Source organism: Cervus canadensis, chromosome 2 (assembly GCF_019320065.1).
Source record: "Cervus canadensis isolate Bull #8, Minnesota chromosome 2, ASM1932006v1, whole genome shotgun sequence".
Taxonomy (NCBI): domain Eukaryota; kingdom Metazoa; phylum Chordata; class Mammalia; order Artiodactyla; family Cervidae; genus Cervus; species Cervus canadensis.
The window spans coordinates 92,405,042-92,429,637 of record NC_057387.1 but is presented as its reverse complement, the minus strand read 5'-3'; the positions used below and the strand labels follow the sequence as shown (position 1 = coordinate 92,429,637).

The following is a 24,596-nucleotide window of genomic DNA, read 5'->3' as shown; positions in this document are numbered from 1 at the left end:
TTCTTCATGAGCCGTCTTCCCTTCACTTCATGCCATTTACAAGGCAGCTACCCCATTCACCATGATTTTAACATTTCTCAGGAGAATAGAACCCTTCCTTAACACTTGGATCCACCGAGGGATCTGGGGAGAACTTGGCCCTGGAATATGCAGCAGCATCGTAGTATCACCCTGCTATATGCAGAGTCAAGAGAAGGCAGCACAGAGCTGGGGAAGAGAAAAGAAACTGCCTGTGGGGTAGAAGACAGGGGGAGAAGGATCATTCCTGATGCAGGAATTCTGCTGTTCATTCAGGGAGCCAAAGGAGCAGGACACAAATTGCATTGGGATAAGCAACCGGGCATTGCTCTGGGAAACAAGGGAAAAGACAAAGCAGAAAGGCCACATCCACTCACCGGGGCTGGTTATCGTCAGGAGATCAAGCTGCCGCTGTTGCTGCAAAGGAAAACACGTTGTGAGAGAACTGATTTAAGCCAGAATCAAACTTGTTGCTTAGGGCTCAGGGTGGACATGCAAAGGGGATGTCCAGACATGCAGAGCAGGGCATGCTGTGGAGAAGGTGATGGTCTCATGGTTCCGCAGAGAGGCCTTGCGCCCTAGAGACAAGGAGGGATGGATGGCCTTTCTGATCAGAGCTGTCAAATTCATCTTATACTAAGGGAAAATGATGCCCTGAGAGGAATGTGGCTTACCTATAGCCACAAAGAAAGTCCCTTTCCAGACTCCCAGCCAAGGCTCATCCCTCTGGACCGGGCAGCCTTAGATTTCTCTCTGCTCACACTGGCTATACTGGTTAAGTGTCTGATATCCTGGCAACCCTCTTTGCCTTGTCCTTAGTCGCTGTCAACATCCTTTCTAACCATGATACTCCCTAGGGCTGGTTTATTTAACTGTGCTCAACAATGCTATGACAGTTTCCATTACTGATGATGAAACCATTCCTTCTCTAACTGAATCCTCATCTCTTTGTGCCATGCAACGTTCGTAGAAAATATCTGTCAGGTACACCAGGCACTGGATGAAGCCGTTCACGTTTGGAGGCAACTGGTCCTGACCCTAAGGGCTGAAGTGATCAACATCTCAGTAGGCTTCCCCCACCCCCATCACACCACACCTAGGGGGAAGCTCAGTCCTGAACTGGATGTCATGGGAAACTGAGGGTGGAGAAGAAGGCATTGGAGGCTGAGGATGGGGCAGAGGTAAATAACTCTCTTAAAAACTTGTTTTTTAAAATTAATTTATTTAAATTGGAGGCTGATTACTTTACAATATTGTAGTGGTTTTTGCCATACATTGACATGGATCAGCCATGGGTGTACGTGTGTCCCCCATCCTGAACCCCCCTCCCACCTCCCTCCTCACCCCATCCCTCAGGGTCGTCCCAGTGCACCGGCCCTGAGCGCCCTGTCTTATGCATCGACCTGGACTGGTGATCTGTTTCACATGTGGTAATATACATGTTTCAATGCTGTTCTCTCAAATCATCCCACCCTCACCTTCTCCCACAGAGTCCAAAAGTCTGCTCTTTACATCTGTGTCTCTTTTACTGTCTTGCATATAGGGTCATTGTTACCATCTGGCTAAATTCCATATATATGCATTAATATATTATATTGGTGTTTTTCTTTCTGACTTACTTCACTCTGTATAATAGGCTCCAGTTTCATCCACGTCATTAAAACTGATTCAATGCATTCTTTTTAATAACTGAGTAATATTCCATTGTGTATATGTACCACAGCTTTCTTACCATTCGTCTGCCAATGGACATCTAGGTTGCTTCCATGTCCTGGATATTATAAATAGTGCTGCGAGGAACATTGGGGTGCACATGTCTCTTTCAGTTCTGGTTTCCTCAGTGTGTATGCCCAGTAGTGGGATTGCTGGGTAGTATGGCAGTTCTAGTTCCAGGTTTTTAAGGAATCTTCACACTGTAAAACTTAAGTCAGGATTCCTTAAGCCTCTGTCAACCTCTGACTCTTTCCTACACTTGATTTTCCATTAATAGCAGTTTTCATTAATATGTATTTTTTTTTTTTCTTAAAAAGGGGTCTTAACAAACTTCACTTTGAGAACCGTTGCTTCGGGATACACACTGCAGGAGCTTCTGATTATCTGGTATTTCATTCAGTGGGTCCCTTGGCATATTTCACCACACCTGCATTTCCCTCTTTATCTTGCCTCTCCCCTAGAATGGCTCCCTGAAATTCTGCTTCAGCAGAAAGGAGAAAGCAGCAACATTTTTTGAGTACCAAATATAGGCCTGGCAAAGGACCAGGCACAAGACCAGGCACTTTGATGTGTCATTTCTTCTCACACTCCTGGCAAACCTGCAGGGCTCGTACTGTACAACAGAGGGCCATGAGATTCAGATAGGAGAAATTACCTGCCTGAGACCACATCTTTGTTAAATGAGAGAGCCAGAATTCATTCAGTTCTAATCCTGACTTGATGATTCAAAATAAGATAATGCACATGGTAAGTCACTCAGCATGATGCCTGCCAATTAATAGATGCTTAATAAAAAGAGCTACTTTTGTATTGAGGTTTTGTTATTATTATAGACCATGTGATCCTTTGTTTATAAAAGCTGCCTCGTCCCTTTTCATAGAATTATGATACCAGAGCTCAAAGGTCATCTAGTCTGACCTGCCCCTAGGATGGGAATTTCCTCTGCAATATCCCCACCAGTTGTACAAACAGCTTCTGTTTTATCCCCTTTCCTGACAGGGAACTCATTTCTTAACAATTAAATTAAAAAAATTTTTTCTTTTGGCCACAGCACATGAGATCTTAGCCCTCCCTGACCAGGGATTGAAACTGTGACCCCAAATTGCCCGATTTTGAGCACGGTTAAAAGCTGTTTCCTTATGAAATCATTGTTACTTTGGCCTGTGACAAGTTTGGAGATCTGAAGAAGATCTGTCATCTTCTCTCCTGGTTAAATATTCCCAGTTCTTTCATCCTTGCCTTATAAGACCTGGTCTGAAGTCTCCTGGCCCTTGTGGTCCCCTGCTCTTCCATTTACATTTCATCTGTCCTGGTCAGAACCTCTTTAAAGTCTCTCTACCCCTTGCTTTAATGATTTCTCAGGGCCCGAAAAGCAGATCTGTATCGTTTCAGAGTCTTCTCAATCACACATCCCTGTTTTCCTGCCAGCTCATAGCTCATTCCAGTTGACATTTTCAAGCAAACAATGCAACTCCAAGATGTCACTGACCTACATTGTGAGCACATATCCTCGTGCTGAAATGAAACACACACCCACACGAGAGCTGGAAGGAATGCTGGAGCCAGACTGCCTTCTTTCCCAAACACGGAACCAGGCTAGTAGTACAATCGGCTCAAGCTGCCTTTGCCAAGGCCAGCCTGTAGGCTTGGCCCTTCCCTCCTACATGAGGAAACAATACAATGTGTTCTTCCATTTTTCCATAAGCTTGGTCTTGTGACAATCACTGTCAGTGAAAGAGATCTAGTTATATGAAAAGTGTCTATTTCTTAATTAAGAATCACCTCTAAATGGTGATTCAGTATCCAGGGTCCAGCAGAGAAAAAGGGAAGAAAACCTGAAAGGAACACAAATAGACCTGGCCTTGTGTCCTAACTCCTCTCTGTGGTTTTGGATAACTTACTGTGTGTCTCCAGTCTTGAACTTCACACCTTTAAAACGAATGAGTGAGACTTAAATACTGGCAGTGACTCTGAGTAAAATGCAAACAGGCACTGGGTTTGTGGGCTCCCTCTTCTGGTGTAGAGAGTTCTCTGAGAATTCCTATAGCCAGGACCCTGGGGGCTCAAATGATTGTTAGGATTTAAGAGAACAGATTTTAAGCTGCCTTCACACACTGCCATTTTCAGGGCTTGTATGTCTTCCTCACAAGCTGAGGGAAATCTTAAGGGCCTGGAACATCTATTATTCAGTCTCTGGCGCACAGTAGCCCTCAGTGAGAATGGCTAAACTCAGCTGAACCATTCCTGGAATCCACATTATCCTTTCAAACCCCCATGCCTTTGCTCATCCTAGTCTCTCTAAACTAATCTCTTGAGATCTTCACGGAGCTCTCTCCTCATGTCTCAAGACCACCATGAGGTCTTCTTTGCACGTCAACTCCCAACTGAACCCCTTCCTCTCCTTTACTCAGAACAGAAGATTTCACACTGTATTCATTCAATCCGTCTTGTAAAACCTCCCTTTTGTATCATGCCCTGTCTTAATTATTGGTTTCCTTCTCTGTTTCTCTCATGAGGTCCTTGCTTGAAGACAAGATTATGTCATTTCATCTGTATATTTCCAGTGCCCAGCACAAAGGCTAAAAGGAATGCTTGATGTCATCTAGTTCAAATGATTCAACTATTCCATTATTCCCTCCTGCAACACTGCTGAGAGATTTGTCAGCATGGAAAGTAAGCATACCCTTTCCTCTAAAGGACTTTCCCTCTGTCATGGCTTTGGGGTTTCCTACCTTTATGATTTTTCTCCCACCATCTCTGCAGCGATATTATTATCTATCCACCTCCCTGGAAACCTTCCTTCTTTTACTCCCATGCACAGGGTCACTGTTTCTCCTAGATCCCTACAGCGCCTACTGCCTGTGCCCCTCCTGTGGTGATGAATTGAATCTAACCTGGTGACAAGCCCCTTTAACCTACAGTTCACAGACATATGCGTGCACCATCTAGTGGCCCAAGAAGATAAGTGTAGACTACTGTTTTAACTGGTAGCTCTTAAGACTGCAAAGTCTGCATGTCCTATATGCAAACAAAAACAAAAGTATATGTTCAAGAATCACTGTGCAATAATTTTAACCTAAGATACTAAAATACCCAAATAATTTCCTCAAAGTCTGTCAAAAATGAAAGGAATACAACGGAAGAGGAAATTTTCATCCCCAAAGTGTGCCTAGTATTTAGGTTCACCAAAGGAAACTGGCATTTATTAAAATAGGCAACTGACTTGTGGAATTTGACCAATAATATAAATTAATTACATAAGACGGGAGTGTGATAGAATAAAGAATGACCAAATTATTTTACTTAGTTACCAACTGAGAGACACAAGGACCTTTTACATGGAGATGATACATTACCTACCTGCCTGGATGGTAGAAAATGCAATATTAGTTGGAGAAAAATAGCTAGCTAGACAGCAGGGCTTGCTGGCTGAGGGCTGTGCAGCTGAACCACTAGCTAACCATAAGCTACCATCTCAGGAAGGCAGGCCCTTCATATGCTAGTGGTGCTCTCTGTATGTATGTGTGTGTGGAGGAGTAGAGGGGCATTTGCCTCAGATAAAGGAATTCTACACCTACACTGACGGCAATGTGTCCAGGTATGTCTGGATGGTATTCCATGGACTCCTGGAGGAGTGTGCATATGCCAGGGTTGGATCAGTTAGGAGGTGCTGTGCGGGCTCCTGACTGAGTATGACCCTGCATCCAGCCTTTCTTGGTAAGAGTGGTGCCTCAAAAACATTCAGAAGAAACCCACTTCTGTGTTCAACCAGTGTGTGGCGGATGACACCAGTCATGACTCCAAAGAGACCATGGGAGCTGATGGCCCCAAAGTCTACAAGAACGAGCTCTGAATTTGGTGGAACCAATGATGGCAGGGACATCCACAGTGGCTGCTAAACGAGCTGTCTGCCAGCATGTGTGCCCCAGGAATTATCCATATTCCCCAACTGATCCAGTGGAAGCTGTTTTGCCAATACAGTGTCCGTTCATCTCTGGTCACAGTTGACAGCTCCCAGGGTAAAAAATACTGAAAGATGGGTCAGCTGGAGACCTCAGCCAAACATTGAGGATCTTTTGTGGATTCAATTATTCTCAATAAAAACTATTGTTGTCCTACATTGAAGAATCTATCTTTAAAATGTTTGCAATAATAAAAACAACACATGCTTATTTTGGTCATTTTCCAAATTTCCATAAAATTCAGAAAGTAAAAATGAATGAAATCTCATCACTGAAAGAGAAGCACCATTATCATTTTGGTGTATTTTTTGTCATCTTCCTTGCTTGTGTCTATTTAACAGGGTCATATTTATGTATAACAAATGAATCATGTTTTAATCTTGTGCAGCCTTATTTTTTGTCCCAGGCTAAGTCTTTATTTTGAATTATAAGAATGTAAGTCACATATTGTTCAGTCACTCAGTCATGTCCAACTCTTTGAGACCCCATGGACTGCAGCACGCCAGGCTTCCCTGTCCATCACCAACTCCCGGAGCTTGCTCCAACTCATGCCCATTGAGTCGGTGATGCATCCAACCATCTCATCCTCTGTCATACCCTCTCCTTCTGCCCTCAATCTTTCCCAGCATCAGGGTCTTTTCCAATGAGTAGGCTCTTCGCATTAGGTGGCCAAAGTACTAGAGCTTCAATTTAAGCATCAGTCCTTCCAGTGAATATTCAGGGTTGATTTCCTTACAATTGGCTCACATATATTTATTGCTATAAATAATTTTAGCTCTTACTACTGTAATTTTTTTTCTAGTCCTTTTTTTCAGGGAAGGTGGCATTAGTAAGACATTAGTGGAAAACTACTTGGTTATTCTGTCACAGGAGGCAGCAGGCAATAACCAACCTGAAAGATACTCTTCTTCATATCTGAAGCCCCTCTCAATGCAGTTACACAAAGGATTTTGTAGAGCTTCAAACTCAAAATCAGACCCACTGATGTTATGAATCCTGATTCTATCATCTTTAAGCTGTGCTATCTAGGCAGTTTACTTAAGCTAGCTGTCAATTAGCTATCCCATTCATAAAAAGAGTATAGACCAACCTCCAGGAGTTTAACAGGAAAGAAGCTGAGAGAAAGAGGAAGAATCATTCAGGGTGGCGGGGCGGGTTAGGGACTTGGAGGTGCCAACAGGTAGAGTGGGAAGCACAAAGGTTGGAAGCTAGGATTTCTGAGGGCTGCTCCAGCTGTGCCCAACTTCAGGCCGAGACTTTGGGCTTCTCACCATCTGGTACCTTAGCCTTTTATAGTAGCCTCTTAACTGGTCTCCCTGACTGAGTTTTGCACATTGCTGCTGCAGCTGGTGTGAACTTTCTGGAATCACACCTTAAAATTCACCAGGACTACTACAGAACAAAGTTTAACCCTTTAGTTGCTGTTGGAGGGCATCTATGGCCCAGCTCCTGCCTTCTGTCTCCCATTCCATCAGACTCTGAGCTCTGACCATGAGAAGCCACTCCCAGCTCCCCAAATTTGCTATGCTCTCACCTCTAGGCCTTTGTTCTCTCTTTTCAGAACAAGTCTTGTGCCCAACCTGCTTTGCCTGGCTAATCCCTACTGGTTCAGCTCTCCACTCACACGCCACCTCTTCTGTAAAGGCTTTATTGACCTTCCAAGGCTGGGCTGGGTCTTGTCCTTAGCCCGCTGACCTTCCCCATGAAAGCACCATCACAGTGCCTCTCCTGGCCTGCTTACTTCTCCATCTTCTCCCTGTGTGATCTCCCTGAGGGCAGGACTGTGTCATCACTAGTGCACTCCTCTCAGGGACTAGTCAAGTGCCTGACGGATACGTGATATTCACTAAATATCTGCTGGTTACCAGCTACCAAGATGCTGACTAGAGAGAAGGTCCTACTGAACTGACTGTCAGAAAAAGTCTTTAGCTTTATCCTCTTCCCTCCCAAAAGACATGCACACATTGGCCCCATAATTTTCCTCAAAACCCTATTTCTGCTATGGGGACCTAGGGATTAAACCACAAAGTATCTGGCCTTCTTCAGTTGGATGGGTAATTGTGAGGCTACGTTTAAAAACGGACTTTTCATTTTGGTCACAAACTGCATTGCAATTACTTCTCCGAATGAGAAGGGGACATGGTGTTCCAGGAGCTCAGGGGCTGGCTTCATGTGTGAGGTTCTGCTTGGTGGAAGAGAATAGGCACTGATTATGCGTTCTGTTTTGCTTTTTGCATTTCATGCAGGATAGCTATTTGGGGGAAAAGTCAGTCTGTCATGGCATAGGCTGGAGATAATTTAAATAAGAGCACCAGTAATCTCTGCGCATTTTCCTGTCACTCCAGAAGCTAGCCAATGTGGGGAGGATCTGGGAATCCAAACTCTCCAGAAAGGGGAGGTCACAGGAGCATGGGCACACATTTGGTTTCATGGCTCAGAACCCTCTTTTCCCTGTAATCCCTTTCCTGTCCCGTTCTCCCCTTCACTCGGCCAGAGTCATTTTCTAGGGCTCTCAGGCCCCCTCCCTGCCTTACCCTAAGCAGAGCCTGCTCCGTAGAAAGCATTTCACCTAGTGCTCACCTCTCCCTAAACTCACCACTTCTGACCTCTCCTATTCCAGTCTAGCCTGCACACTGGCTGTGGGACTTATCACTCTAAAGTTAAATTCGATCCTTTCTTAGAATAATTTAATAATACTTGTTGCATTCCTCACAAATACTAGATTTCTTAGCTTAGCATTCAAGGACAGATGACAAATCTCCACAAGCTCTAGGTGTCATTTGAAAAAGCAGTTTTTATATTTTAACATATTTGGAGAACAAACAAAAAGTTACCTATTATTTTCAGAACCAAACCTCAGACAACAAAGGTAGGCCTAATCACATGGGTCAGTCTCACATGTAGAAGATGTGGGAGGAGGAAGATGTGGGGAGAGCCAGTCACCTCTCTGCGGAAAAGGAGCAGGGATTTTGAAACTCTGAAAAGCACTGTCTAAAGCACAGAGCTCAGGCCCACATCGCACTGAAGTGGGACGCTGGCCGTCTATTTGCCTGACCCTTCCGTACGCCACCATCTCACCTGTCCCCGACCCTGCCTTCTGCCCTCGACACGGTTCCCTTTTACTTCTCCTCATGCTGAACAAGTGATGCGTGGCATAGCTTCCCTGATAGTATTGCGACTTCACTCTTTGACTCTTCATTTGTTTATTCATTAGTTTAATAAGTAGCCATGAAGAGGTTACTCTATACCAGGCATACTGCTGAGGAGAAGACAAGAAAGACACAGCCCCTGTCTTCAAAGAGACAGCTAACAGTGAAGTGGAGAAGACAGACATATATAGCTAATAGTGAGGTGGAGAAGACAGACATGTTAAGCAAACAATCATATAATATGAATTAATGTCAGTTATGGTAAGTGCTTCAAAGAAAAACATGTGGAAAGGTACGTGACCAGGGTTCAAAGTATTTCTCAAACCTCACCCAACCCAATGGCTGATGGCTGGATACCTCTCGTAAGCATCCACCAACCCCACTACCTTCTATAGGAACCTGAGCAATGGCTGAGTCTCCGCTGCCCTTTTGTGCACCTACTCCCATCAGGATAATAAAAAATGCATTAGCCTTTTACTCAGGGAGAGAGCGAACATCACTCAAGGCTGAAATAGAATCTCATGACTAGGGGTTAAATTCAGTGGGAAGCTGAGTGGGGCAGCAGACAAAAGCTAGGGTTGCACAAGTGGGATTGCTTCAATATATTTCACTGAGCAGTTTCTGCTTCTGTAGCTTCCTGTTATTGGAAAAGCCAGGCACGCAAGTGGCTTTCATCCCCAGGGCAGCTTAAAGGAGCATTTGAGTTCAGCCTCTGGCAGCCTGCACAAAAGCAGGGCAAGTGGAAATGGAGAAGAGCATACGAAAGTGCAGAGGCATTCTGGAAGCAGGATTAGTGGCTGCAGAGCCCGTAGCAACTGCATCTGCTGAGCATTTACTCTGTGCCGATCCTTCCCACCTTCTGAGGCCAGCACTGCATTGTTGCCCGTTTATATAAATGAAGAAGCTGAAGGTCAAGAGGTCACAGCTGCTATTGGAGAAACCTAGATTCGAACCCATACTGTTGGTCTCTGAAGACTACACCCAGGTAGCTGTGAGAGCACTGGGGTATGAGAAATGCTTTTGGTGATCCCCAAGTCTCTAGACAGAGGAGCAGTAGGAGCCTCAGTGGCAACACTCAACAACCGAACAGCCTCTGACACAGGAGGGTGGGAGGAGCTTCGACTTAAGCATGATGTTCTGTATTTTTCCTTCAGTGTTCACAAGTTGAAATTCTATATTTACCTGTATTTATATTTGATCAATGTCATTCCCATTATATGCTAAACTCTATGACAGAAAGGACAGAGTTGAGCTTTCCTGGCAGAGTGGACTCTGTCTAAATATGTGTTAAAAATCATATGTGGAAGGCTAGACCAGGTTTTTGAAGAGGGCTAGATAAACAGCTGAAACCCTTATTCCTGCTGGAGAGAAATGATACATATCCCATCCTAAAACCCCAGTGTGTCAGATGGGGGCTTGTGCTGCAAGACTCCACCCTCCCCAGCTCTAGAGGAAAGACCCATGCATCAGGAGACAGTGAGAGGAAGGCTGTTCCAGTCGTGAGTCAGAAGATTTCAGGCCAAGACGGACTGCGTCTTCCCTACCCTTAGCTCCAGTAACATGAGGCCACGTGGGAACCTGTAAGAACAGACATGGCACCTAAAATGATGGTGCAGCTCGAGGCTGGAGAGGATGTCTGCATGACTGACAGACACCCACCCAGGGCACCTATGGGCCATAGCATCTAAGCATTGCTTTAACTGCGTCTCTTGTTACAGCTAGGGTTACGCAGGAGACAGAGGAGACACAGGTTCAATTGATCCCCTGGGTTGGGAAGATCTCCTGGAGTAGGATCTTGGTAACCTACTCCAGTATTCTTGCCTGGAAAATCCCACGGACAGAGTAGCCTGGCAGGCTATAGTCCATGGGGTCACAAAGAGTTGGACATGACTGAACACGTACACCCATGCAAACTATAGTTAGCTATGTACATATTGGTCTCATTTTTCATTCCACCTCTACCTCCCCTACCTCCATCTCCTCCCTCCTGCTTTCTCCTCCAAGGTTAGAGTTGAGTATTTTCTATGCTGCGTGTTCTCTCTGTACCTGATTAGGACCTGAGGAAGTTTGTTACAGATGTGATGTTTTGGCTTATTATCAGAGTTACATATCTGATAAGTCCTCTTTTTATATGTTTTAAGTCACAATTTTTCTTTTGTAAAAATCAAACTTTAGAGTTGAAAAGATAAGCCTTTTAGGCCTTCAGTTGACCCTTCAGATTATTCTTTATCTTGAAGGTCACCATGATCCCACGTGAGTGAGGCTACCCCACAACACAGCCTCCTGGAATGTCAGAGCAAGGGGCTTTGGCGATCACTTGGCACAACTACCTTATTTCAAAGAAAAGTAAACTGAGCCCATAGAGGGGGAGGCAGCTGCTCAGAGTCACCTGCCACATAGCTCTGCACTATTTGCTTGTGTGCTTCCTTCAAAAGAGTGGAAAAAAGGGATGTCTGTATCCCATTCATGCCTAAAAGAGCATCAGTGCTCAGAGGGGAAAAAAAAAACTGTTAAGGAAAATAAGAGAGTGAGGGGAGGGTATGGAGGCGGGGGGAATTTGGTTAAGAACTTGTTTTGAGTTCTAATGTCATTATGTCTATTTGATTCAACTAGTTTTAACTGAGACATTATCAGGAGGACTTCCTTCAAGAGGTGGTAATTGAAATGGCCCTTAAAGATTAGAAACAAGTAAGTTACTTCTCACTGAGAAAGTGAGGCCAATTTTAAAAAAGAATAGCAAAGGAATCTGAGTTGGCCATAAGCTCTGTTACCCTCTGTCCCTAGGAACTAATGAGTCTCTTTACATTTGACATCCAGTTTTTAAGACTACTAGGACATCTCTTTGAAATGCTATGTTCTGTTTGTTCCTTTACATATTTGGTTATTGAATATATAACACTGATCCCCCAAAATGGAAGATGCTTACAAGAAGAGAATCAAACAAAATTAAAACACATACAAAAAAGACATGGAAGAATAGAAAAATAAGGAGGAATTAGATGATGCTAGGTGCAAGGTCATCAGACTGATTATATTCAGACTGATTATATTCTTTGCAGCCAAACATGGAGAAGCTATACACAATCAGCAAAAAACAAGACGGGAGCTGACTGTGGTTCAGATCATGAACTCCTTATTGCCAAATTCAGACTTAAATTGAAGAAAGTAGGGAAAACCACCAGACCATCCAGGTATGACCTAAATCAAATCCCTCACGATTATACAGTGGAAGTGGCAAATAGATTCAAGAGATTAGATCTGATAGACAGAGTGCCTGAAGAACTATGGATGAAGGTTCATGACACTGATCAAGACCATTGCCAAGAAAAAGAAATGCAAAAAGGCAAAATGGTTGTCTGAGAAGGCCTTATAAATTGCTGAGGAATGAAGAGAAGCTAAAGGCAAAGGAGAAAAGGAAAGATATATCCAATTGAATGCAGAGTTCCAAAGAATTGCAAGGAGAGATAAGAAAGCCTTTCTCAGTAATCAATGCAAAGAAGTAGAGGAAAACAGTAGAATGGGAAAGACTGGAGATCTCTTCAAGAAAATTAGAGATACCAGGGGACATTTCATGCAAAGGTGGGCACAATAAAGGACAGAAATGGTATGAACCTAACAGAAGCAGAAGATATTAAGAAGCGATGGCAAGAATACACAGAACTGTACAAAATAGATCTTCATGACCCAGATAACCACAATGGTGTGATCACTCATCTAGAGCCAGATATCCTGGAATACGAAGTCAAGTGGGCCTTAGGAAGCATCACTAGGAACAAAGCTAGTAGAGGAGATGGAATTCCAGTTGAGCTATTTAAAATCCTAAAGGATGATACTGTGAAAGTGCTGCACTCAATATGCCAGCACATTTGGAAAACTCAGCTGTGGCCACAGGACTGGAAATGGTCAGTACTCATTCCAATCCCAAAGAAAGGCAATGCCAAAGAATGCTCAAACTACCACACAATTGCAGTCATCTCATATGCTAGCAAAGTAATGCTCAAAATTCTCCAAGCCAGGCTTCAACAGTCGTGAACCATGAACTTCCAGATGTTCAAGCTGGATTTAGAAAAGTCAGAGGAACAAGAGATCAAATTGCCAACATCCATTGGATCATCGAAAAAGCAAGAGAGTTCCAGAAAAACACCTACTTCTGCTTTATTGACTAAGGCAAAGTCTCTGACTGTGTGGATCACAACAAACTGTGGAAAATTCTTCAAGAGATGGGAATACCAGACCACCTTACCTGCCTCTTGAGAAACCTGTATGCAGGTCAGAAGCAAAAGTTAGAACTGGACATGGAACAATAGACTGGTTCTAAATCGGGAAAGGAGTACATCAAGGCTGTATATTGTCACCCTGCTTATTTAGCTTACATGCAGAGTACATCATGAGAGATGCCAGGCTGGATGAAGCACAAGCTGGAATCAAGACTGTGGGGAGAAATATCAATAACCTCAGATATGCAGATGACACCACCCTTATGGCAGAAAGGGAAGAACTAAAGAGCCTCGTGATGAAAGTGAAAAAGGAGAGTGAACAAGTTGGCTTAAAGTTCAACATTCAGAAAACTAAGATCATGGCATCTGGTCCCATTACTTCATGGAAAATTGACGGGGAAACAATGGAAACAGTGAGACACTTTATTTTTTTGGGCTCCAAAATCACTGCAGATGGTGACTGCAGCCATGGTGAAATTAAAAGACGCTTGTTCCTTGGAAGAAAAGCTATGATCAACCTAGATAGCATATTAAAAAGCAGAGACATTACTTTCCCAACAAAGGTCCATCTAGTCAAAGTTATAGTTTTTTCAGTAGTCATGTGTGAATGTGAGAGTTGGACTGTAAAGAAAGCTCAGCACTGAAAAATTGATGCTTTTGAACTATGGTGTTGGAGAAGACTCTTGAGAGTCCCTTGGACTGGAAGATCAAACCAGTTATTTCTAAAGGAAATTAGTCCAAAATATTCATTGGAAGGACAATGCTGAAGCTGAAACTCCAATACTTTGGCCACCAGATGTGAAAAACTGACTCAGTGGAAAAGACCCTGATACTGGGACAGATTGAAGGCAGGAGGAGAAGGGGACCACAGAGGATGAGATGGTTGGATGGCATCACTGACTCAATGGACACGAGTTTGAGCAATCTCTGAGAGTTGGTGACGGACAGGGAAGCCTGGCATGCTGCAGTCCATGGGGTTGCAAAGAGTCGGACACGACTGAGAGATTGAACTGAACTGAGGTATAAGGTCACAACTCAGAATTCACATCCTAAGATACTCTGCTCACTGGCCCAAGGTGGGATACAAATTTGACTTTCAGCTTTTCAGCCACCTAGGCAAGAGTGGAAAACTCAGTTACAAAATGCCCAGTGTATATACTAAGGATAAAACCGAAACCCCAAATAAAACAACCAAATGACAGCGTCTCCACTGTTCCTGACTTGAGGTCTGAGGAAATCTCTTCTGAGGGTCCTTAGAAAGGGGACCTTGAGGTGTAGTGGGTGATAGGAATTAGCCAGGTCCTGCAGTGACATATCAGCGGAGCTGCATTTGGAACCAGCAGAACTGACTCCCATGATGCTGTTGAATAAGCCCTATGGTGGTGGTCACGAGAGCCCTGGAACCAGAGTAAGAAGCCCCACGTCTGCGCCGTGGATAACAGCAACAGAGAGACATGAGCACAAATCCTAGCCTGTACCCTCATGACTGCAGCCCTTAGGTGAGTTTTTTAATCTCTCTCATTTCCACATTTCTAATGTGGGGGTAAGAAAAGTTATAAAACCAGAATATAATTTCACTCAGAATTTTTGTAACAAACATTGCTGTATTATGGAATATAATATAAAATACTCATGTCTTTTTTGAAGAGAAATGATTCTATAAACATTAACATTTCAGATTCTTTGAGGATTAAGTTCACTCTTCCCTACTTAGGTGGAAAAGCTCGGAGGTTCTGACTTCACAAAAGATCTTATAATGTAATAACTAAGTGTTCAATAAAGGTTTTTTTTTGGTTGTTCTTATTTTTCTTCAGATTCAGCAAGTGTGCAAAGTTGTTCACATGTGCCTGCATAGAACCGTGGTTAGAACTGAGTGACACAATGAACCAGAAACACATGTTTTGGCCCAGTTTTGCTAATTTCTTGCTGTATGAGCTAATGGTTTTAATAATTTATCTCCTTTGAATGTGTCTCTACCACACACTAGCTAAGTGACCCTGGGTAAGTTGGTTAAATACTTTCAAGTGGGTTTAGCAACCCATCGACTAGTAAAGCAGCTAACCTAGACATTTGTCACATAATCTCTGGGTAAATGGCACTTAGCCTGGTAAGAGTTTTATTTTTAATTCCAAGACTGCTTGGAAAGGCTTTCCTCCCCTCTGTCTCTATATATGACTTCTCTATTACATCATCACCTTCTGGAAGTGTTTTGCTCTCCTAGGCTGGGTTAGGTGCCTCCTTCAGGCCTCTCAGCACCTTGTGCTACCCTTGGCCACAGACGCTATCCCTGTGGGTTGCAATCATCTGTGAGTCATCCCGCTGTGAGAGCTCTTGTGGGCAAGGACGCTGTGTGACTCAGTTCGGTACCTCCAGCTCCTACCACTGTACTTGGAACAGAGCAGCTCTTCAGTCATGTTTGCTGAATTGCATGAAACTGGAGTTCCTGTGAAAAATATCATGACATTCAGGATAAAACTCTGGCACTGAAAGTGAGGCAACATTAATCAGTGTTTCTGCCCAGCCAGAGTAATGCCTCTGCAGGATGTCAGAGTTATATATACTGCAGGAAGTAAAAGTGCCAGGCCATAACAGTCTATTTTCTGCATTTGACTGGCTCTCCTGAAGCTCCATTCCACACTGATTGACCACGACTTTCCATAAGAAATTGCCAGCTTGATTGTGGGGAAAGAATCCAGATCTAATTGTTCTTTGTAAGCCTGGGACAGAAGGTATTATTGCTTGAAAAATGGAACTGTCTAAATTAATTTTCCTGAAACAAACATCTTTGCCAAATAAAAGCAATGCATAATAACAAACCATAATTAAAAGCAAAATGATACCTTTTGTTACTTGGGGAAAGCAAATGTGTTCACCAGGAAAAAAAAAAGACCAAAATGTGATTTTCTTGGAACTCCAGGGACACATCTTAAAGTCTGATGAGAGGGATGTATGTGTGTGTATGTGTGTGTGTGTGTGTGTGTGTGTGTGTGTGTGTGTGCATGCTCAGGAGTAGAAGGGGGTGGGAGAGGTATCTCTGTTTTGTTTTTTGTTTTTCTTTTCTTTTCCTTTCCTTTCGCTTTTGAAAAATAAGCATCATTCGTGATTGATTTCTGAACAATGTAGTCATAATATTCTCATTGCACTTGTAGTAGATAGGAACTGGGAAAGTGAGGGGAGTTAACATTTACAGAACTACCCTATTTTCCCTTGCCCAATTTTCCTAACCTATTTTTAAATATATTCTAACTTTATATCTACATATATGTGTATATGCTTGTGTATGCATATTTGTTTTTAAACTGATCTTTTCTAGAAAATAGTTAATTAAGATGTAAAAACTCTAATTTTACATCTACTACACAATAGATGCTTTATTTATGTTTACCCACTTAATCCTCATGACACTCTCATAATGCAGGTATTTAACCCCCATTTTAGAGATGAGGAAATTGATACTCAAAGAGGTTAAATAAATGCCTGAAGTCACAAAGCCATTAAATGATGCACTAAGATTTAAACCACACTTCTGACTATGAAACCCATGTTATTAAAGGCACTGTATCCATAATATATAGTATCATTAAATAATAATATTAATAATATAAAAAGATAAAAATATATACAAAAACTTGAGATCTCAATAGCCACTTTCATTTTTTCTGTGCTATTTGTTAGTTCTTGTCTAAGTATCTATACTTATAATGTGTGGATAATAATTATACATGAAAAACAAAGATGTAATCATGGCATAAATACAATTTTGCTACTTTCAATATTCTGTTATTTTTAGGTTATATCATAAGAAGTTTTCAAATAGTATTACATAGTCATTATAAATGTTATTTTAATGACTTCATAATGTTCCACTTAGTGAAAGTGAATGGTTTACTTAAATATAGAACATTTAGGTTGCTATTATTTTGTTATTATAAATGACATTACAATAAACCCCTTCCTGCATATAATTTTTTCCTTCATTTGGATTAGATTATCTCTCTGGGATGAATACCTAAGAGTGGAATTACTGGGTCAGAAAACATGTACCTTTTTATTACTCTTGATACATGCTGCCAAATTGCTTTCCAGTAGGGTCATTCCAATTTACATTCCCACGAGAAGTTTTTGAGATAAAGATTTTACTGTACCCTTGCCAGCATGGGGGATTACAACTTTTAAAATACTTTTTGTTAATGTAATAGTTATCATATGGTGTAAATGTTATTTGTCTTTTTTTTTTAAAGATGATTCTGAAGGCTTGAATTCTTTTTCATTATCTTCTTCATTCAGTGTGTTTCTTAATAGTGAGAGATGACTTTTCATATTATGTCTGGCATTAAGGTTTTAGTTCTATTTGCATTTTAAACTCTCAGGGGAGAACCACCTCTCTTGTTCTTGGTTCACCATTTTTGGTGGCATTGGAAACACTCACTCAGGGACCTGATTTGGCATCAAATGAAATGCTTTCCCTAAATAACAAGGCTGTTTTTAAACTTTTCAGTCAAAGACAGATCCCACTAAAACTTGGAAATGCACATCCAGACAGGGTTAGAACAGGTTCACGAGGATTTAGGGATGCTCCGAGTTCCCCTCCTCCTTCAATCCCCTCCTAAGGATAGATCACGTCACTTCTCACTGAGCCTGAGGAGGTCTGCTGGAGATCAAGAGCACTGAATGGGCTAAAGTATAAGGGGTGGTATTTTCTGCAGGATTGCCCTAGAGGTATTCTCTTTGCCCTCAGAGAAAGCCAGGCAGGATCTCCTGTGAACCCTGAGGAAAGGGAGCCACATCGGCTGGCCTCATTTGGCCAAATGGAGTTCACTCAGAATACAGGTTGAAGTTCCATACTGAGGTTTATCAAGTTTCAAGTATTTTGAGTGTGCATGTGTGTGTGTGTGTGTGTGTGTGTATGTGATTTTTTTGTGTGTGTGTCTGTGCTTTTATTGGTGGGGGGTGTTTTCTGTGAACATGTTTCCTTTCAAGAATTTGAGGGAAAGATTTGTTTTAGGTTAGGATCTAGGCGATTATAGCCATCTACTCCCTATCTAAAGCTGCCTTTAAGCTGCCCCTGTCACAGCTTCCAGAAGACAGCAGTCACTCAACCAGAAACAGATGCAGATTGTTTAGGATGAATTTTATACGAGGCTCTGTGTTAAGCCTTGGGCAAAATGGGAAGTGGGGACAGAGAAGAACTTACCTGGGACAGACATTTTGTTTATATTGACTCACTTAAGTCCCCCGACATTATGAGGTATATTTCATAATTCTATTTTCTAGATAAAGAAACTGAGGATCAGAAAGGTGACTTGTCCATGATCACAAAGTTAGGAGTTGGTCTCCCTGCTTCTAGTGTCACTTCCCCTCAACCTATGCTCTACCCTGCAAGAGTGAAATTTCAAAGATGCAAATGTGCTGCTCTTTTTAAAATGCTCCATTGATAGAACAATAATGTCTAAAGTACCTAACACTCTCACTCTGCTCTGCCAGTGTCTGTAGCCTCCAATCTTGCTGCCATTCTGCTCCTAGTCCAGGCTCCGTGTGGATCACCTTTAGTCCCCAGCACACCATGCTTTCCTCTTGCCCCCATGTCTTTTTCTTTTTCCTTTTTTCACTGAGGCATAATTGACATATAACATATTAATTTTAGGTGTACGACAATGATTAGATATTTGTATATGATGGGAAATGATTGCCATAATAAGTTCTAATTACCATCTGTCACCATACAAAGTTGTATTTTTTCCCGTGATGGGGACTTTTAAGGTTTACTCTCTTAGCAACTTTCAAACATGCAATACAAAATTGTTGATTCTAGTCACCATCCCCATGGCTTACTTATTTTAAAATCAGAAACTTCTTGCCTCCCTTCACCCATTTTACTCCCCCAGCCCTTGTCCCCTCTGACAACCATCAATCTGTTGTCTGTACGAAGGTTCTGTATTGATGACCCCTGAAGGTATAGTCCTCGTGCCTTTTTATACGCTGTCCCCTTTGCCTGCCACATCCTTCCTGGCACAATCTTTCCTTGGTGAGCTACTTTTCACTCCTTTTTCAAATCTCTGTTTAAAGGTTATCTCCATCATTAAGCCTTATCTGACCCCCTGGATTGGCTTAAGATGCCATTCTTTTGTGCTGTCATAGCGCTTTGGCTACCATCCTACACTTGTCCACTTATGTTCTCATTCAACTGTGAGCTCCTTAAAGGTAAAAACTGTTTCACTCACTACTGCAGCCCCAGCTGCAGTAATCATAGTGCATGGCACAGAGTAAATGCCAGATGTAGACTGAATGTGTGTCTCCCCAAAATTCACGGGTTGAAAACCAATGTGATGGTATTTGGAGGCAGAGGCTTTGGGAGGTGACTGGGTGTTGAGGGCAGAGCCCTCATTTTGGCATTAATATCCTGATAATAGAGACCCAACTAAGTACACAAAAGAGACCCCAGAGAGACCTCTTGCCACTTTCTCCATTGAGGTTACAAGAAGAAGGTTATGAACCAGGACGCAGTCTCTCACCAGACACTGAATATGCTGGTGTTTTGATCCTGGACTGCTGGCCTCCAGAACCATGAGAAATACATTTCTGTTGTGTAAAAGCCCGTGTCTGTGACATTTTTGTTATAGCGACTCAAACAGACTAAGACAATGCTCAATAAATACACTTGAATGAATTAAGAAATGAACAGAATCAGAAACTGCAGAGATGGCAAACAGATCATGATTCAAGACGTCAGGGCTTTTTCAACTATTATTTTTTGTAGTTACTTTAAGTTGTTGAATGTTCTTGCCCACCATACATTGAATGACTGGTGGAATAAACAATAAGAAGAAGGTGTGATCACCAATAAATGAAGCGCAAGGCATTCTTTGTATTGCTCAAGTCTTTATTTTCCCAGCTGTAGCCCCCTAGAGGGCCCCCTGCTCCAGGCCACCTACTTTAGCACATTCTGTGTCTACCCACATGTGACTTCTGGCTCATATTGAAAAGAATCTGCCTGCAATGCGGGAGACCCAAGTTCGATCCCTGGGTCAGAAAGATCCCCTGGAGAAGGGAATGGCTACCCATGCCAGTGTTCTAATCTGGAGAATTCCATGGACAGAGGAGACTGGCAGGCTACAGTCCATGGATTCACAAAGAATTGGACATGACAGAGTGACCAACACTATCTCCATCACTGAGCTCTTCAGAGGCTTCAGTGGCTTTAAGAATGAAATTCCTGCTGCCACCATTGAGCAAATCCCTATCATGTGTCAGGTACTGTACTTTGCACTCTTTTTCTCTTAGCACAAATCACTAATTCACATAGCTAAGCAGTTCCAGCCCAGGGATTCAAACTCAAGTCTTACAATTCTAGAAGTTCATTCTGTTTTTATAATGTCACACCCCTCTGCTCCTAATAGTCTTCTAGCTACAAGCACATGGTAGGTGAATAAGAAAATATAATGAATTATTTGCATTCTTTTTATGAAGCACTGAAGTTTCTCTGAGTCAAATCTTTTCTTTCCTGAGCCAGCTCCTATGTGTGGGCAGATGGCAGATGGTGACAACTGTCCACTGCTTGTCTGAATATCGCATTTGTATCCTATTCAAAAACACATTTAAAAGATGTGTCTGTGCAGATAGATGGAGCAGAGAATAGAGGACATGCTTTCTTCATCTGACTATTATGTCCCTAAATGTGTCAATATTTTCTCTTTGCAAGTAGAGCACTACATTGGATTCCCTCTTGTCTCTGCTTCAATGATTTTGTAATTAGGAGGCGAGCAAGAATTCAGCAGCTGGCCTCTTAGGAAGAAAGGACACTGGCTCCATTACTTACCTCAGTTGAAAGAAAAAAAAGCTCCTTGTGTTGAGATGGTTCTATCAGTGGTTTTTAAATCAGGTGTGTGTGTGTGTGTGTGTGTGTGTTTAGTGGATACGTAGAGAGAGTGAAAGTAAGTGCAAAAAGGAGAACTTGTGAGAGAGAGAGTGAGAGGAAAAAATATATATATATATATATATATATATATATGGAGAGAGAAAGAGAGAAACCCAGAACAACAACAGGAAAAAGGAAAGTGAGAATAAAGATCCAGCTCTCTGAAACTCACCTGAGTGAGTGCTAGAAGGCTCTTAGAGTTCATCTAGTTCAAGGATAGCAAGCTGCAGCCTACTCGCCAAAGCTAGCTTGCAGCCTGGTTCTGTATAGTTCACAGCTAAATGTTGTTTATGTATTTTCAAATTACTGAAAACATATAAAGAGAAAAATAATATTTTGTGATGTTAAAATTATATGAAATTCAAATTTCAATGTCCATAAATAAAGTCTTATTGGAACACAGCTGAACACATTCTTTTACATACTGTCTATGATCCTTTTATGCTACACAGGTGGGGCTGAGTTGTGACAGAGATTGGTTGGCCTGCGAAGCCTAAAACTACCCTTAAAGAAAAGATGTCCCTATTTCCAAACTGCAGACCCAACAGCCACCTTGAAGGTAGAGGTTATATGCACTCAAATCTGTAGCCCTGGTGCCCAGCACAGGGCCAAGCACCAGGATTGGTTACACACCTTGTTGAGCCCAGTGCAAAATAACAGTGCAGAGCCCCTTATTCAAAAAGCAGAATTAGACTTCCCTGGTGGTACAGTGGATAAAAATCCACTTGCCAATGCAGGGGACAAGGGTTCGATCCCTGGTCTGGGAAGATTCTACATGTTTTGGAGCAACTAAGCAACTACTGAGCCTGCACTCCAGAGCCCAGGATCCACAACTACTGAAGCCTGTGTGCCTAGAGCCTGTTTTTCTTGACAAGAGAAGCCACTGTAATGATAAACATGTACACCACAATGAAGAGTAGCCCCTGCTTGCTGCAACTAGAGAAAGCCTGCGGAAAGCAACAAAGACCCAGTGAAGCCATAAATAAAACTAATTAATTAAACACACACAAATATGTGCATATATACATATATAAGTACACACACACACACACACACGTGCTGTGCTGTGCTTATTCTCTCAGTCATGTCCAACTCTTTGTGACCCCATGACCTGTAACCTGTCAGGCTCCTCTGTCCATGGGGATGTTCCAGGCAAGAATACTGGAGTGGGTTGCCATGCCCTCCTCCAGGGAATCCCCAACTCAGGAATCGAACCAGGGTCTCCTGCATTGCAGGTGGACTCTTTACCATCTGAGCTACCAGGGAAGCCCACATATATGCATATATATACATGAAGAAGGATGAAAATAAAATAAAAAGCCTTTTCCTGCTTCTAGTATTTCTCTCCCTACCTGTCATGGTATTTTTTAACTTGCTTTTTAACGCTATGCTCTCTCAGGCATGGGGGTGGTTAGTGGGGTGAGTGCAAACCATCATGGGTGTTCTGGGGCTCCACCATGAGACTGGGTGCTCAAGTTTGCTTGGCCCACTGGCTGCTGGGAATGCCTTCTCCTATTCTACCTCCTCCCCACCACTGCCAACTGAGACATTCTCATTCCCATGGGCCAGCTGCTCCAATCCACTCCAGATGTCAATCCCCAAGAGTACTGCAATTCTCACACTGGGACTGGCATGGCAGCTAGTCGAGGGGTGGGGTGGAAACCCAGCCTGTTCCAGTACTTTATCCTGCTGAGTTGTCTACTGAAGATACCCTGGAACTGCTATCCCGGGAAAGGGGAAGCTGGGTGGGGTCCAGATTTCCAGCATCTGAGGAAGAAGATGGCCAAGAACCCAGTCTGAAGAGGTATGGGCCTGGTGGGAGGCCAGACTGTGCATGACCCTAGGCTCCAAGCCTCTGGTATATGGCTTTGTTATCTCCATCAGATTATGATTATAAAATACAAATTCAAAGATAAAGTTACTAAGAGTTTTAAGATAAAAACCACAGAGTTTGAAATCCCAAGTGCAGGGAGTCTGAGTGTGGGGCCCTAGGCCACAGGAAGCAAGTGGAGCCCACACCAGGGACTGGAGGACTGCTGCCTCACAGATATTCTTGAATGAGGCAGTGTGCCATGGTGGAAAAGTAGCTGGAGTCCAAGCTCTACCACTTCCTAACTCAGAACCATTGTTTCTTCACCGTCAAATGTGTCCCTCTTGAAGGGTTCCAGCGTGCTATGAGGCAATGACAATGCTCTAAAGCTTGTTAGCTTCACGCTTCTCTAACAGCATCTTCAGGCAGCTCAGTCAACCACAGGTTCTTACTGGACCCACCATATTAACTTTCACGCTCATTCCCTAGTTCTAGAATATTTGGAGAAGTTTGAAGATGGTGAGGGATTTTAGCCTGTGCACCATCAACTCCCATCAAAATCAGTAGAAAAAATACAATATGACAGAAAAGTGTCGTGGGTGACAGAGATGAGAACGGTAAGTCTAAATGAGCATCTGGGTAGTTTCCTGAAGAGAAGGCCTTAAGACTGTTTTTTTGTAGGGTGAGTGGAATTTTTCTAGGTGGAGAAGAGGGGAAGAGAGCTGAAGGGTCCAGGCAGAGGCTTCGGCATGAACAAAGACTCAGAGATGAGAAAGCACATGTGCACCCCGGGAGTAGTGAGTGTTCTGATATGACTAGAGAGTAGAGAACAAAGAGGGGTGTGTGGAGATGGTTCTGAAAGGCTTGAGGGCATATTATAGAGTCTCCTTTGTCCTATGTAGGAGTTTGCATTTCATTCTTGAGGACACTGGGAGCCACTGAAGAGTTCGGTAATAGAGAGACAAGTTGCTAACGTGTGTCCTGGCCATGAGCCAACCTGTTTATACAGAACAGAATGGCTCATTTCTGCCTTTCCCTGCTGGAGAGGTGAGCATGGGACAGGGAGAGCAAGCCAATGTCTGTAGAGGGTGTACCATGGACTGAATCTATGTCAGGAGCTTTATAGCTATATTATAACTACTGCCTTTAACAGGTGAGGACTGAGACAGGAAAGAGTCAGGGGTCTTGCTGACAGTCCCATGGGTAGCAAGGAGGCAGAGTCAGTATCCTACCCTGGGTCAGTCTAACACCTGGTTCAAGCCCTTGGTGATAACCCTGACTCTGCTTTTCAAGACTTCTAAGCAAGCAGCCAAAACGCACCCATTTCTCATGGGACAAGTCACAGCCCTGGCCTAAAAGGTTCCAGGCAGAAGTAACCATTCTACTCATTTTGCCCTAACTGGCCCTGACTACTTTTGCTTAAATTCCTGGTATCTGAGTCTGTGGATGCCTCCAGGGCCTATCTCATCTCTGTGTTCCCAGCACCTAGCGTGGGGCTGGGTGGAGTAGGTGATCAGTCCCAGTTCACAGATTGAGTGAGCAAATTAAAGATCACACTAGTTGATTAATGAAAACCTGCCTAATTCAGCTTGGAGTCCATGACCCTCCTAACTGGAAGCCAAAGCCAAAAGTTACCCTTGCAGTTTTCAAGAGGAGGCATGCTGAGGCTGAGGGCTATGCAGATGACACAGGATTCCGGCAACAGAACCAAATTTACAGCAAATAGTGCCCATAAACAGCACGAGCTACTCAGGCTAATTTATGTTCACACAGGGCCATCCCAGCCCCCAAAGCCCAGAGCTCTTTACAATT

General features: G+C 43.0%; 1 protein-coding gene across 1 annotated transcript in view; it reads right to left on the bottom strand.

The window, feature by feature from the left end:
- AGBL4 (AGBL carboxypeptidase 4) overlaps nucleotides 1-24,596 on the bottom strand; it is a 1,430,302-nt gene that overhangs the window by 342,782 nt on the left and 1,062,924 nt on the right. Inside the window, exon 6 of the mRNA XM_043449387.1 lies at nucleotides 396-435. Coding sequence (XP_043305322.1) covers nucleotides 396-435 — 40 coding nt within the window. The remainder of the gene's footprint in view (nucleotides 1-395; nucleotides 436-24,596) is intronic.